The sequence below is a fragment of the Diplodia seriata genome, assembly GCF_021436955.1.
Source record: "Diplodia seriata strain FDS-637 chromosome Unknown scaffold_9, whole genome shotgun sequence".
NCBI classification, from domain to species: Eukaryota; Fungi; Ascomycota; class Dothideomycetes; order Botryosphaeriales; family Botryosphaeriaceae; genus Diplodia; species Diplodia seriata.
Window position 1 is genome coordinate 478,220 of NW_027117316.1, and position 13,751 is coordinate 491,970.

Sequence of the window (13,751 nt, forward strand, 5' to 3'; positions counted from 1 at the left end):
TTTCTGTGTGACGCATTAGAGGCTTGGAAACAGGCTGACGGTGATGTGGGGCGACGCACTTGCGCATCCGTGAGGATCGCGTCGATATCGTAGTAGGAGCTCATGACCCTCCTCCTCGCTGTGGAACGGCAACACCGGACAGACAAGAAAAGAAAAGTTGTGGCCGCAAGCAGGCAATATGCTGTCTGGCTGGCTTTGTCAGTAGGTACTGGCACGAGAATAGGCGGCCGAAACGGGCAATACGCGCTCACGCGACGCGCTCCGCGATGCTCGAGGCAGCGGCGGTGACGATCGACGCAGCGAGAGACGCAAGCATGCGGTCAGAGTGCTCGCGGGCGGCATGCGCAAGACACGAGGCGGGCGAATGCGAGAGGTCGTGCGCTGCGTGGCTTACCTCTGGGCGTTGCGCGGTCAGGGAGCTTGCGTACTGGCGATTGCCTGGAGCGCTGCGATAAAAGAGCTGGTGCAGAGCCTTGGTCCAACACTACCACTCTCCCACGGATCCAGACTCGACTGGTGCCAGCTGTCAGGGTCTCTGTGTGTCTTGCTTGCCGCCGGTCCAACGCGTAGTCGCTGATTGGTGATCGTGGTCCGCGGCGGCTGTCAACAGAAAGAAACGGCGCGCAGCTCCACCTCGCCGCCTCAGCCTCGCCGCCCCGAGCTCGCCCACCCCGTCGTCATAGCTTCTGCCCGTACCTCCCGCCGCATCTTACTAACTCACACCCACCCGCCCGCTCGCAACGTAGCCTCCCGCCGCTCTCTCCGCCCCCGAAGCCGCGACCCAACGACTGCGTGCAGGCGGCCCGCCGCATTCATTCCAGATTCGTGGCGCCCCTCGTCCATGTCGCCGCTACTGTCGAGCTCATCGCCCCAAACAGCCCCAGACCGTCGTACAGCCGTCGAGCGCTCGCTGCGCCCGCATCCTTCACATAACTGAGCCCACCCAGCCACCGCTCCATCTACATCCGCATCTGCATCGCCCGCAACCGCTCCTCACGCGACACCGCCGACTGACCTTGGACGAGGCCGACCACCCTCGCCAGCAAGCATGGCCGGCTACGAGCGATTAGGGCAGCTTCTCAGCAGCGTCGATGGGCCCAATGGCGCGGATCTATCGCGTGCCACCTCGCCCGGTGCGGATTGGGAGGACAGCAACGGCGATGCCGACGCCAAAGGACGGCCCAACCGCGTTCGACCTCGCACGTTCCCCTACACCAAGTACCTGCCCTACGAGACCGAGTCCGACGCCGAGCGGTTAGAGAACCTCAATACCTGCATAAAGCATCTCTATGTTGCTGTGTCTGCTGGGGATTTCTCGCCTGGCGCCGTACACTGGACCCGTGAGATACGTGGATGGCTGTCCCTCAAGTTCGATTTGCCCCGCGACATCCGCGTCAAGCTCATCAAGCTCTACTATGAGCTTGCTTTGGCGCCGGGGTTGGATATCCTGGTTGCAGAGAGGTTCGCCAGCATGTTCATGGTTCTCACCAAGTGAGTATCTCCCAGCGCTCGCCTCCAGCGGGCTCGGCAAGCTCCCACTTTTAACATATGACAGGCGCAAGCACTACCTACGCCCCGGCAAAGACCTCATTCTCGACTGGAGGCCACTTTACAAGGAGCTAAAGAATTACGTGCTGCCCTCCGAGTCTGGCGCTTCGACCATGACCAACTTCAGGAGGAACATCAGGACTGTCACGAAGCTATGTACTTTCGCGCAGTTATACTTTGATCCTTCGGAGATCCCGGCTATGCTGGAGGAGTTCCTACCTTTCTTCAGCACTTCGTTCTCCGAAGGCGCATATGTGGTTGTGGGACTCTTGAATCTGATTCTGCCCACAACTCCCGCACCTGCGGATCGCCCAGACCTCCAACCGCAACATTACCTGCCAACTTTTTTCCACCTTTGGTCCCTCGTGAACCGATCCCGGCTGTTTGATGTCCATTTCATAGACATCTGCTCCCGGCTCGCCCGCGATTCGCTCTCTTCTAAGTCCATACCGTTTTCCGAGCATGGCCTGTTCACAAGAGATCAGTCGCAGCTGATCTTCACTGCCATCCTCCGGTTGCTCGAGATTCCAGTGGGCCAGTCAACTTCGCCATACAGCTCAAGCGTCGATGCTGGCGCCGGCCTAGCAATTATGTTGGATAGAGACCAGCGCAAGCACCCCATCGCGCATCACGTTGCTCGCTGGATTGTGATGTCCCTTTCTCCAGCTTGCTTGGACAAGCCGGACTCGATACTGGCAAGACTGGAAGGACTCATTGAGGCTGTGGAGACTTTCTACCATCCATCGAACTCTGGAAGTTGGACGAAGACCTTGTCTCAGCTCGTCTACTACCTTGCGGATTTCTTCGTCATGCGGTGGAACCGGGAGCACAGCGGAGAGATGGAAGTTCCGGAGGAGAGGCGGCTCAATGATGCGATCAAGAAGAGGTTTGTTCTGTGTCTCCGAGACGTCATCTTCATGGGCATCTTCGCGAAGAGCGGAACAGCAATCAATTTCTCCTTGTCCACGTTGCAGTGTCTGGCATACCTTGAGCCCAACCTGATCCTTCCCGGGGCTTTGCAGCGCATCTATCCTGCAATGCAAGGCTTAGTCGAAGTCCACCGTACCATTTCGTCAATCAGAGCCCTGCACATGCTTTCGAAGACGATGGTCAGGACCAAGGGTTACCGCTGTCATGTCACAACCCTCCTCGGTCTTGCACTGCCTGGCATTGACGCCAATGACTTGGAGAAGACTTTGCACACCCTCAGTTACATACAGTCTGTTTCCTACATCATCCCCTTCCACGACCTTACCAAGGAGAAGAAGCCGGAACCAAATGGCGACATCTCCATGGAAAACGGTGGGGTAATAGAAAAGGCAGGCTCTGGAACCGTCACCCCTATGCCCGGCGCACAGGAGAGCACTCCGGATCTTGCTCTGCAGTGGATTGCTTCCCAGGTCGACCGTCTTGAAAGGGAAGGTGCCGGTGTCGAATTTGATTACGAAAAGGAGCTATCTGACCAGGAAGAAGAGACGGTTTTGAGGTCATCCACGACTGGGTTCGCTGAATTCGTCATCACTTTCCTCGGCCGTGTCTTCACCCTCCTCGAAAACCTCCCCGACGCATCCCGCGTAAGGAGCGGTTCCCCCGAGGAAAATGTGGTCAATACTCTCCCAGCTGCCTTCACGCCTTTACTGGCTGCTCTGTCGCCCGAGCTCTTTGACATTGCACTGGACAAAATCGCAAACTTCGTCACAAACCATGTGATCCATCAGGCCAGGGACGCGATGGCTTTCATTTGCAACGGGCTTGTAAAGGTTAACCCTCAGAAGACGCTGAAGAGACTTCTGCCTGACCTTCTGGCTGGCATTCGCACGGAGATAGGGGAAAACGGGGCAGGGTCATCAAGAACGACTGGTTCAGAAGTCCTGCCTAAAGACCGAGCTCTGGTTTGGAATATTAGCTTGCTGAGCATGTGTGTCGTTCACGTGGGCGACGCCGTCTTGGACTACAAGGAAGAGCTATTCGACATCGCCAAGTACATGCAGGAGCATTGCCGCGGTATTCCCACCGTGCACGTCTCGAATTTCATCCATCACCTGCTCCTCAACCTTACCTGCATCTACACGGTCGATTACTCCCTCTATGAGCGAAACGAGGCTGAACGGGGGCTTACCGTTAATGATTGGGGGTTTATGCCTGGTGCCAAGGACATCAGCGTCAAATGGCATGTGCCAAACACCGGTTGCATTACCTTTGCAGTCGAGCTGTTCGAGTCACAGGTGAAGAGCGCCATGGAATCCCTCAACGCACTCACTGGGGACAGTTCGCCTGTTAAGCGGGATGGAACTGGGAAAGAGTGGTCTGATGAGGTTTCACGAAACCTCGTGCTACTCCGCTTGATCATTTCCGGCGTGTCGGTGCTCTTTGATTCCAAATACCCTGCACCATCTCCACAAAAGAACAAAGAAGGCAGCGATGCTGATATGGAAGACGATTCGGAAGATGGTGTCGACAACGAGCTGGGAGAAAGCGAGGATGATGAGTCAAGGCCGACCTTCCAGTACGAGGTTGGCTATCCATGGACTCGCGACAACTCGAATGGGCAGTATCGCCTCTTGCACGAACTGCGGCAGGAGGTTGGCTACACTCTCCATCGCATCCATCAGTTCCTAGTCGAAAAGCAAGAGGACGATGTCCCTTGTTTCAATGCCCTGTACAATGCCTATCGGTCGTGGTTTATCGATGTGGGCATCGAGAGGTCCGCCCACGTTCTCGACCGGGTTACTCGGCTTCTTGCAGCAGATGTCCATCCATTCAAGGTCAGCGGGCTCAGGAAGGAATACCCGAGGCCTCTTCTTGTGAGACGTGCCTACGTGTACCACCTGCAGCGTTTGAGGCACAATGCAGCTCCACGCGAACGTTCCGATGTCGAGGAACTGCTTCTAATGGACTTGGCCCACTCAAGCGTTTCCCTGTATACCGAGATTCGACGTACAGCGCAAACAGCCAACGAGTCTGCCGTCAAGTGCATCGTCGGATCCAGGCCTCTTGTCATTCCGCCTCTTCTCAAGGCTTTCGATGAAGCCGTCAAAAAGAGCGATTACCCACGCATCAAAGGTGCTATGTTCTCTTTGCTGTTTGGCAGTCTGGCAAAGACGATTTCGCGGAACTGGAAGTTCACTCCCCAGTTGATCAAATCATTCATTGAAGTCACTGAGGCGGACAAGCCATCAGTACAAAAGCTCGTATCCAATGCGACCTTCCAGATCATGGACATGGGGAAGCCTCTCGAAAGGATGGTTGTTCTCGACGGAGAGGTCGTGGAAGCGATTGTGGAGCACATCGACAAGAAGCAGCTCGAAGAGTACAGACCAAGGATATCGAAGAAGCGCCACTCGGTCAAAAACAAGAGAACAAAGGTAGAAGCCAAGAAAGCGGAACTTTCAGCAGAGCTTGTTGAGCAGGCCAGAGCATCGCACTGGAAGAAGGCCATCCGTACTGCAACCGTGGTAATCAACCTCGGTATGCGTTTCGAGAACATTGCCTCAGAAGCCATGATCGAGCTTGCAACCAAAGGCACGATCGATCCTCATCCAACTCTGCGTAGTTTGTATCAGGGAGCGCTTCTGGGATTCTTCCAGCTCGTTCAGACGCGTAGCCTCGCGCACCACAGCTACGAGAAGTATGTCCTAGGCCAAGAGGATGTCCCGGAGAAGATTGCAGTACCAACCCGCGCCGACGAAGATCCTTCGTGGACAGAGGACTATCTTGCCAGCTTCGGCCAGCCTGAGGCCAAGTACTATGTCGACTTCGACTACCCTGGCTGGTTGGTTTGGAACAAGACCATGCCAGCTTTCTTGACGGAGACTAAAGGTCTCGAGTACGACGATGTTGAAACCAAGGTCAGGAAGCAGATTGCAAGCATTCTGGACCGCAACTGGTTCTCAACGTATTTTGCGTATCTGAAGCAGGAGCCCAGAGACTCGGGTCAAGATCGCTTCCGTATGACCAGCGCGATGATGCTCACACATGCGTTCGATCTCATGTTCTCGGGGCTGACCGAGGTGTCGTTCGATGACATCAAGGATCTCACGAAGTCCGTCTTTGCTGATGGTACCGACAAGCATCAACATCGCGCCACGTCGGAGATTATGGGTGCTTTGCTCTGTTGCGCTCCTGACTTGCCGACCGACATTCGAACTCGGGTATGGGAGTATGTCTTCCCGTTTGTGCGCGGAATCTTCTCAGACGGGCTCACTCCGGAAAACTCTTCCTACTGGACAACCTTCCTCCATATTGCGCTGCAGGGTAAGGATCCCAGGAGGAGCTGGCCTCTTGTCGATGGCTTGGCTGCTTTCCGCTTGGACATGTCTTCAAGTCAGGCGTTCAAGGAGAGCTCCAAGATCAACTTGCTCCAACAGACCGTCATAGACTGCGGTTGGCACTTCCAGCTTGACAAGCCCATCCTCGAGGACTTCGTCAAGCATCTCGACCATCCTTACAAGGCTGTACGTGAGGCTATCGGCCAGACAATTGCCAGCATCTATCGCACCAGATACCACGAATCGTACCCCAACGTGAAGGCACTGGTAGATGCGCAGAAATCCTCGTCCTCCATCGGAGTACGCCCATACCAGCCGGACGCCAAATTCAGAGAAGTCATCACCGACGTCTTCAACAGGTTGGAGAAGTGGCGTAAGGAGCGCCCTGCTGGCGAGCAGCAGCCGACCTCATACACCCAAGCCGGCAAGACGGTCCTCCTCTGGCTCGACTCAAACCTTTCTTCCTACGAATGCACTCAGCTTGTGGAGTTCTTCCCGAACCTGTTCATGGAGCAGCTCCTGCACATGATGGATATCAAGGAAGATCCGGAGCTGCAATCTCTTGCCTACCATGTTTTCCGGCATTTGCCCAACATTCCTCACCGCGCCGGTGAAGACCAGGAGTTCATCAACTCGATGATCCGCATCGGGCGTAACGCAACGTCCTGGCACCAGCGTCTGCGCGTGCTGATCAACATCCAAGTCATCTACTTCCGCCGCCTCTTCCTCATGACCGAGGCGCAGCAACAGGCCCTCTTCGACTGCGTCTCGGCCATGCTGGGCGACTCGCAGCTGGAGGTGCGCCTGGGCGCGCAGACGACGCTCTCGGGCATGATTCGCTGCTCGCCGGTCGGCTTCCGCAACCGGCAGGTCGAGGACCTGCGCAACCGCTTCACGAAGATGCTGCGCGAGAACCCGCTGCCGAAGCGGCGCGTGCCGGGCACGCCCACGCCCGAGCAGAACCGGCTCATTCTCGTGCGCCACGCCGCGGTGCTCGGCCTCGGCGCCCTCATCTCGGCGTTCCCGTACACGTCGCCGCCGCCCGCCTGGCTGCCCGAGGTTCTGGCTACGCTGGCACTCAAGGCGGCGGGAGACCCGGGCACGGTTGGTAAGAGCGTGAAGTCGATCCTCGCGGACTTCAAGAAGACGAGGCAGGACACGTGGCATGTTGACGTGAAGGTAAGATTCGGAGGCCCTCCTCATAAACGAACCGCCATTCGACTGACACAATTTACAGGCATTCGAACCGGAACAGCTTGAAGATCTGGAAGGTGTGCTGTGGAAGAGCTACTTCGCGTAGAGGAAGAGAGACGTGAAGATGGGAGGAATGAGTGTGATGGGGGAGAGGGAGACTGGGGCTGGACGTTACGGTTGCTCTTTGGGTTTCGATCTTGTCTCGTCTTGTCCACACAGTCCTTCCATATCTTGCAATTCCCCCCACAGTCGCCACGGGGTCACGGCCTGGATCTCGGGCGCGGGTATGAACGAGAAATAATCGGTGGGAAACTGGTAGGTGGTGGTGCTCTCTTGCGATGGAAGGTGGGTGGACGACTGTGGCGGGGAGGCTTCTTTTTACTTTTCTCTCATTCGTACCTCGGGAGGGATCAAAGTTCTTTGCATGGGACAGGCGATGGTTGACTTGCATAGATGGAGTGCTGCTCTTCCTCCTTTTTTCCCTTTCTTGCCCTTCGCGTGCTGAATAGTTGTCTGGTTGCTTGACCAGGTAGACGATGAATATAAGCCTATTGAAATGCAGAGAAGGTCCAACAGCGGTGGCGAGGGTTGATGAGGCCGTCTTCGTGTTCCATGGACTGGGCGGGTGGCGGCGGGTGAAACAAGCGACCGACGACGTCTAAGCTTTTGTTTCCTCGACGCTGAAACAGCCCTCGACTCGTCCGGCACTGGGTAGTTAGGTTGGAAGAGAGGTAGAAAGTATGCATATTTGTGTCTCAGTTCCGCCTGCCAACACACGGTAATCAGGTTGCCGATCCGGTTCCCATCAGTCTGGTCGCCTGGGTTGCCAGCACATGCGGCCTTCCGGGTTGATCCGGGGAGAACAGCGGAGGACAGCAGGCTCCGTATTCTGGATACGATTAAATAGGGATGGCCGTGGGGTTGGAGCGGTCCTTCCCAAAGCGTAACATGTCAACGCAGGGGGAGGAGCACCTCATCGCGGAGGGATTGGAGTTGACGCGTCAGCCTAATAATAGCAGACAGCTCGCGCTTCGTGTCCGTGGCTGCTGTTTGATCGCTGGCACCTGGCCGCACGCCAACGGCGCGTGCGCGCCTTCCGCGGGTCCCTGGTCGTCCCTGGTCGCTCGGTACTGGTAGCGCACTGGCGCCGTCCAATCGCAATCTTCGGCGCCGGACGGTGGACGCCTGCCGCAACCACAACACCACCTCCAGCTCCTTTGCGCCATCCCGACGGAAATGGTACCAGGGTCCGCCGCGCGAGGGCCAGCCGGGGCTACCTCGAAACGTGTGCCAGGATGAAGCAGCCTCCCGCTTCGCTGTCCGCCGGCTCCACTCGGCCTCCGCTGCGACAGCGCTCCAGTTTTCCCCGACGTCATCGGTCGACAGGATCCACTACCTTATTTCGAATGATCGGCCGCTGCTCACACAACTAAAATGCTTACTCAACCTTCTTTCGACGGCCTTTGTTCGTCCGCCGTAGGCGTGCAGCGCCCCAAACGGACCGAGAGCGAAATCCAGGCGCCAGAAAAGGCATGCCGGCAGCGTCGCGCAGCCCATGCTCGTGCGGCTCAACCTCAGGCGGACAGGCGACCCGCAAGTAAGATGCCAAGAGCTCTTGGCCCCTTACCGTCGCCTTGCAGGCTGCCTAACAAGTGATCTTCCCAGCCGGACCCGCTGATAATCTCTCCTGAAGCGCTGAGCCGTTGCCCAGCAAGCTTGAGCCCTCTTCTTTTCAACATGACGTCTCGTCGCGCCGGCTCTCTTCCTGCTCCTCTTTCCCCATACCTTCCTTTTCCCCAGCAACGACCCTTTCGCCAAGATAAGATATCCGATGTTGGATCTGGTCTATCCACTCGCTCTGAGATCCACCCTTTCCATTCTCTCGCTCTCTCCACGCTTGACCGCACAAGTCTGCGCTTGATCCCACGATGCGCTTCTCGCTAAGCAGTTTATTATTATTCTCCACCGCCGCGGGAGCCCTCGATGTCTCTTGGGACGATGAGAGTATGTTTTCCCAGTCAAACATCACCCTTCTTGCTTGCTGACCAGCCCTCAGACTCCGTTAAGCAAGGCATAGCGGCCGTCGCCAAGGGAATGACCTCCTACTACACCGGTTACCGGCCGGGAGACGTGCCCGGTAACCTGCCGGACCCCTACTACTGGTGGGAGGCCGGCGCCATGTTCGGCGCCCTGGTCGACTACTGGTACTACACGGGCGACGACCAGTTCAACAAGATGACGACCCAGGCGCTGGTGCACCAAATGGGCGAGGACGCCGACTATATGCCCGCGAACCAGTCCAAGTCGCTGGGCAACGACGACCAAGGCTTCTGGGCCCTGTCGGCCATGGCTGCGGCCGAGAACAAGTACCCGGATCCCGACACCGGCCCAGGCTGGTTGGCGCTGGCGCAGGCCGTCTTCAACGAACAGGCGGGCCGGTGGAACGAGGACACGTGCAACGGCGGCCTGAAGTGGCAGATCTACACCTTCAACCAGGGCTTCGATTACAAAAACACCATCTCGCAGGGTTGCCTGTTCAGTCTCGCCGCTCGCCTGGCGCGCTACACGGGCAACGATACCTACGCCGACTGGGCAGAGAAGACGTGGAAGTGGACCTACGATGTCGGGCTCATCAGCAACGATTACCACTTCTACGACGGCACGTCGGACGCGTCAAACAACAACTGCACCAAGAAGGACCACACGCAATGGACGTACAACGCGGGCATCTTCTTGTACGGATCTGCGGTGCTATGGAATGTGGTAAGTCCTTACTAATTGGAAACCCCCTCCCTGAACCTTACCCAGCTAACATCCCTCCTCTTAGTCCGCCGAAGCTGGCGATGAGAACAACATCTGGCGCGAGCGTACCGAAGGTATCCTCAAGGCAATCCGGGTCTTCGTCTCCCAAGACGCCCCCAACGTCATCACCGAAGTCGCGTGCGAGAAATCCGGCACCTGCAACATGGACCAGCGCTCCTTCAAGGCCTTCCTGGCGCGCTGGATGGCCGCAACAACCAAGGTCGCGCCGTGGACGACGTCAACGCTCGACCCGATCCTGAAGGCATCGCGCGAGGCCGCGGCAAAAGCCTGCACCGAGGCCGACGGCAAGACGGTTTGCGGCCTGCAATGGACCACCGGCAGCTTCGACGGCACCACGGGCGTCGGCGAGAACATGGCCGTCCTCGAGGTCATGTCGACCGCCCTCATCTCGCACGTCGAGGGCCCGCTCACGACGAAGACGGGCGGTACCAGCAAAGGCGACCCCGGCGCCGGCGGCGACGCTGCCGGATCGAGCACCCCCAAGCGCAGGGAACCCATCACCGCTGGTGATAAGGCGGGGGCCGCTATCTTGACGATTCTGTGCATAGGCGGCACGCTGGGTGGTGGGTTCTGGTTGCTTATGCCGTAGATTGTGGAAGAGAGTAGAGGAGGTAGAAGACACTTGCTGTGGTGGTAATTCTCTTCTCCTTCGCTTCGCTTCTCTTCGCGCTTCTCTATTTTTTTTTTTTTCACTACAGGCATTTCAGCATGGCTCGTTTCCTTATTTTTTAAGCTTTGAAAGCATGGATATCCGGCGATGTGATTAGGGACGATGACTCTTTTTCTTCCGTTTTTCATTTGCGGGTTCGGACATTCTGGGTACTGGATATACCATTGGGCTAGGGAAAGCGCAAAGCGATACCTTTTTTTTCTTTTTTCGAATTCAAACAAGAACAGGATCAAATTTCCAATTTCCACAACGCTTGGCGAATGATTAGCAGAGAAATGCGATGGGTCTTCGAAGCCGATGGCACGAATGCTTGGTAGTAGCCGCGGGCGGCGGGGAGACGCCACACTTGAGAATTTCCCCGGAGAGTTGGGCCATCCGCTGCTGATCGAGAGAGTGATAGTCAAAAGCACTGGAAAATCTTTGGTGGATGAGCAAGCAATGTGCACTGCCAGCTAGCAGCACATCCCCCAGGCGTAAAAGCTCCAGATCGCCGTTTGGAGGAGGGGGAGGAGAAGCAAAGCCAACACCGTCGGTCGATCACTTTCTTTGCACTACTCACAACAACTAACTTCTTCCTCTCCCCATACATGTCGGTTGGCGCTGGTGCAGAAGATTCCTTCCTCACTTTCTACAGTGTCCGCGAAAAAAATATTACTCCGCGCCTGATCCCTTACATGCCTGCACAACTAGAGTCCCCATGTTCGGGACTGTCTACTTCGATCAGCGCAATCCCCCGACAACGTCGAACCGGCACCTCCACCAGCGGCGCGTTTCGGTTGGTCTAGATCGTGCCGCGGTGGGTGACGAAAGAGATTGCCCGCCCACGTCTGCCTTGCGTGCCTGCCACATAATCATGTGTATGTAGGCAGTTGAAGACAAGACGACCCCGGCGTAAATGTAGGTTTTGATGGCGCACACTTACGTCGGGATCTCGTATTCAACTACCTATGTAGGAAGTGCGCTCAAAGAAGCCAGTTCGTTTCGTCACCCGCTGTAGAGCAAACACGCAGTCATGGGGAAACATTCTCTAGAATTTTGTTCCCTCCCGTCCTTTAGATTTGCTTAATTCGGAAAGAATAGAACACTCTCTCCTGGTGCCCATCCACCACTCGCTCCCTTGGGTAGCAGTATCTATCCTAAAAAGGGTAGGCAGTGGGCGCCTTCATCTTACTGCTAAAAATTTGCAGTCATCATCATCCTTTCCAAAGCAGCCGAGGAAGCATCCGACCAGATATGATTCCAGAAATGGACACTGCCGAAAGGAGAAAAGCACAGAAGTAACAAGTCTCCATCCACCCGTTTCTCAGACGTACTCCTCCTCACCACCAATCTCATCCTCATCGCTGCTGAAGAACGAACCACGGCTAGCGGGGGTAGCGCTGCCACCAATGAAGGGATTCGGCAGGTTTTGCGGGACCTGGAACCGATCCGGGGATTGCTGGTGGCCGCTGGTGTTGACCTCCTCCTTCACCTTCTGCTGCTTCAAGCGCGCCCGCTCTTCGGCGGCGCTCGGACTCTTCATGGCCTCCTCAGCGATGGCGCTGAATACGTCCTCTACGGTGGGTTTGTTCATCTTCTTCTGCTTGGATGGTGAGGAGCTGGTGTTCACGGGTGTGGGGTAGCCACCGAGGAGCGTGACATCGTCCTTGTCGCCGTCGCCGTCACCGTCATTCTCATTGGGGATGGCAATATCGGCAAAGATGGCAGCGGTCTCCTTCCGGTCCGGCGTAAGCAGGGCTTGGAAAGTCTCGGTCAGGTTGTGGGCCCTGGGGTAGGCGCTGCGGTGGGGGCCCATGTGGCGCTTCTCCAGCTCCTCGGCCTCGTCGACGTTGAGCTTTTGGTAGATCTCCTCATCCGTCAGGGGCCTGCGGCGACGATGGAGAGCGGGAGGGGCGGATTTGGCCTCTCCGGGCGTCGGAACGGGGGCGACGTCGGTGTTGGCGGTGGATGACTTCTTCTTGGGGCCGGTGGTGACTGCCTTTGTGCGAGAGGGAGCGGGCTTCTTGCTGGTCGCGAAGGCCTTATTCTCAGGGTCGTTGACGGTGTCATCCTCGACTGTGTCGCTGTTGTCGTCCTCGTTGCCGTTCTCTTCAGATTTGATCTTGCGGGCAGTGCTACGGTTGCCCTTCGCCTTCTTGACACTGCCGGTACCAAGATCTTCGTCGTCGGCGGCCTCAGTGTTCTGGCGCTTCCTGCCACCGGCGGCGAGCTTCTTGTTGCTGTCGGCGCTGCCTTTCTTTCCACCAGGAGCTCCGTTAGCCGGGGCGGTGGAGCCCGTCTCACCACGTTCGAGAGCCTGCTTCAAGCGCGACCAGCGCTTGGATGCCGCGCCGGGGTTGAGGCCAAGCTCGGCACCTACAGCCTTGAAGTCGACCTAAGACAATCCATGAGCTCTCTTCGTCGGTAGCGACCAGCGATGACGGGAAGGTGAAGTGAGAGCAGAAAGGCAAGAACGAAGTGAGGCTTACATTGTTCATGTCCGAGTGCTGGATGCACGACCACAGGTAGCGGACGTCGAGGCCGGCGCCCTCCTTGCCTGCCTTGACGGCTTGCTTGAGGCGGCTCATGCGCTTGCTGGCGGCGCCGGCGGAGACGCCGCATTCATCGCCGATCTTTTTGTAGTCGAACTGCACAGGATAGAGCATGTCAGAGGCGGTTACACCACGCGGCGGGCCCACGTGAGGCGGGTGTTTCATGCACTTACAGCAGTGGCGGTGCTGAACTGCAGGCAAAGGAACATCAGCTTTGCGTTTTCGAGGTCGGACGGCATGGTGAAAGTCGCGTCGGCAATGGCGCTGCCGTCGCGGCTGTCTGTGGTGGTGTGGCGTGGGAATTGGGCGCGAATGGCGGCAAGGTTGCTCGTGGAGAGGAATTGGAGCGGACAGGCTCGCGAGCTTGGATGCAGAAACTTGGCATGGAGCTGGGCTGGTGAGAAAGAAAAGCGAGGTGAAGTGTAGTCCATTGGACCCTGGATCGGCGCCCGCGCGCACAGGGAAGTCACAGCAGTAGCCCGCCCATCACTCCGCCAACCACGCGTTTGATCCCCCTTACATGTCTCGCACTTCAACAATGCTCAAATCACCAATTGAGAAAGAAAAATCGTGTTCTGGGCGGAAAACACAAATTCAGATTATCAGGCCTTTCAAGCCATACACCAGTCTTGTTACCCCATGTAGAGCGCAGCTCAGTCTCGAAGAACGCCCGAACAGAAAAAGCAAGGTATACGCGAGTGTGACAGGCATCCAAAC

At 57.0% G+C, this 13,751-nt stretch overlaps 3 protein-coding genes across 3 annotated transcripts; 2 read left to right on the forward strand and 1 right to left on the reverse strand.

Annotated features, from left to right (window-relative positions):
- Positions 1–1,048: 1,048 nt before the first annotated feature.
- On the forward strand, positions 1,049–7,116 carry BLM3 (Proteasome activator BLM10; the record flags this gene model as incomplete). The annotated part of the gene is made up of 3 exons (XM_066779978.1): positions 1,049–1,491; positions 1,556–6,995; positions 7,054–7,116. 3 exons carry the CDS (start codon positions 1,049–1,051, stop codon positions 7,114–7,116), a joined length of 5,946 nt encoding a protein of 1,981 aa, XP_066629207.1.
- Positions 7,117–8,938: 1,822 nt separating this feature from the next.
- Positions 8,939–10,422, forward strand: SLS55_008571 (uncharacterized protein; the record flags this gene model as incomplete). The annotated part of the gene is made up of 3 exons (XM_066779979.1): positions 8,939–9,014; positions 9,067–9,773; positions 9,838–10,422. 3 exons carry the CDS (start codon positions 8,939–8,941, stop codon positions 10,420–10,422), a joined length of 1,368 nt encoding a protein of 455 aa, XP_066629208.1.
- Positions 10,423–11,806: 1,384 nt separating this feature from the next.
- On the reverse strand, positions 11,807–13,273 carry SLS55_008572 (uncharacterized protein; the record flags this gene model as incomplete). Its single annotated transcript, XM_066779980.1, has 3 exons — positions 11,807–12,877; positions 12,972–13,130; positions 13,208–13,273. 3 exons carry the CDS (start codon positions 13,271–13,273, stop codon positions 11,807–11,809), a joined length of 1,296 nt encoding a protein of 431 aa, XP_066629209.1.
- Between the last annotated feature and the right edge of the window lie 478 nt (positions 13,274–13,751).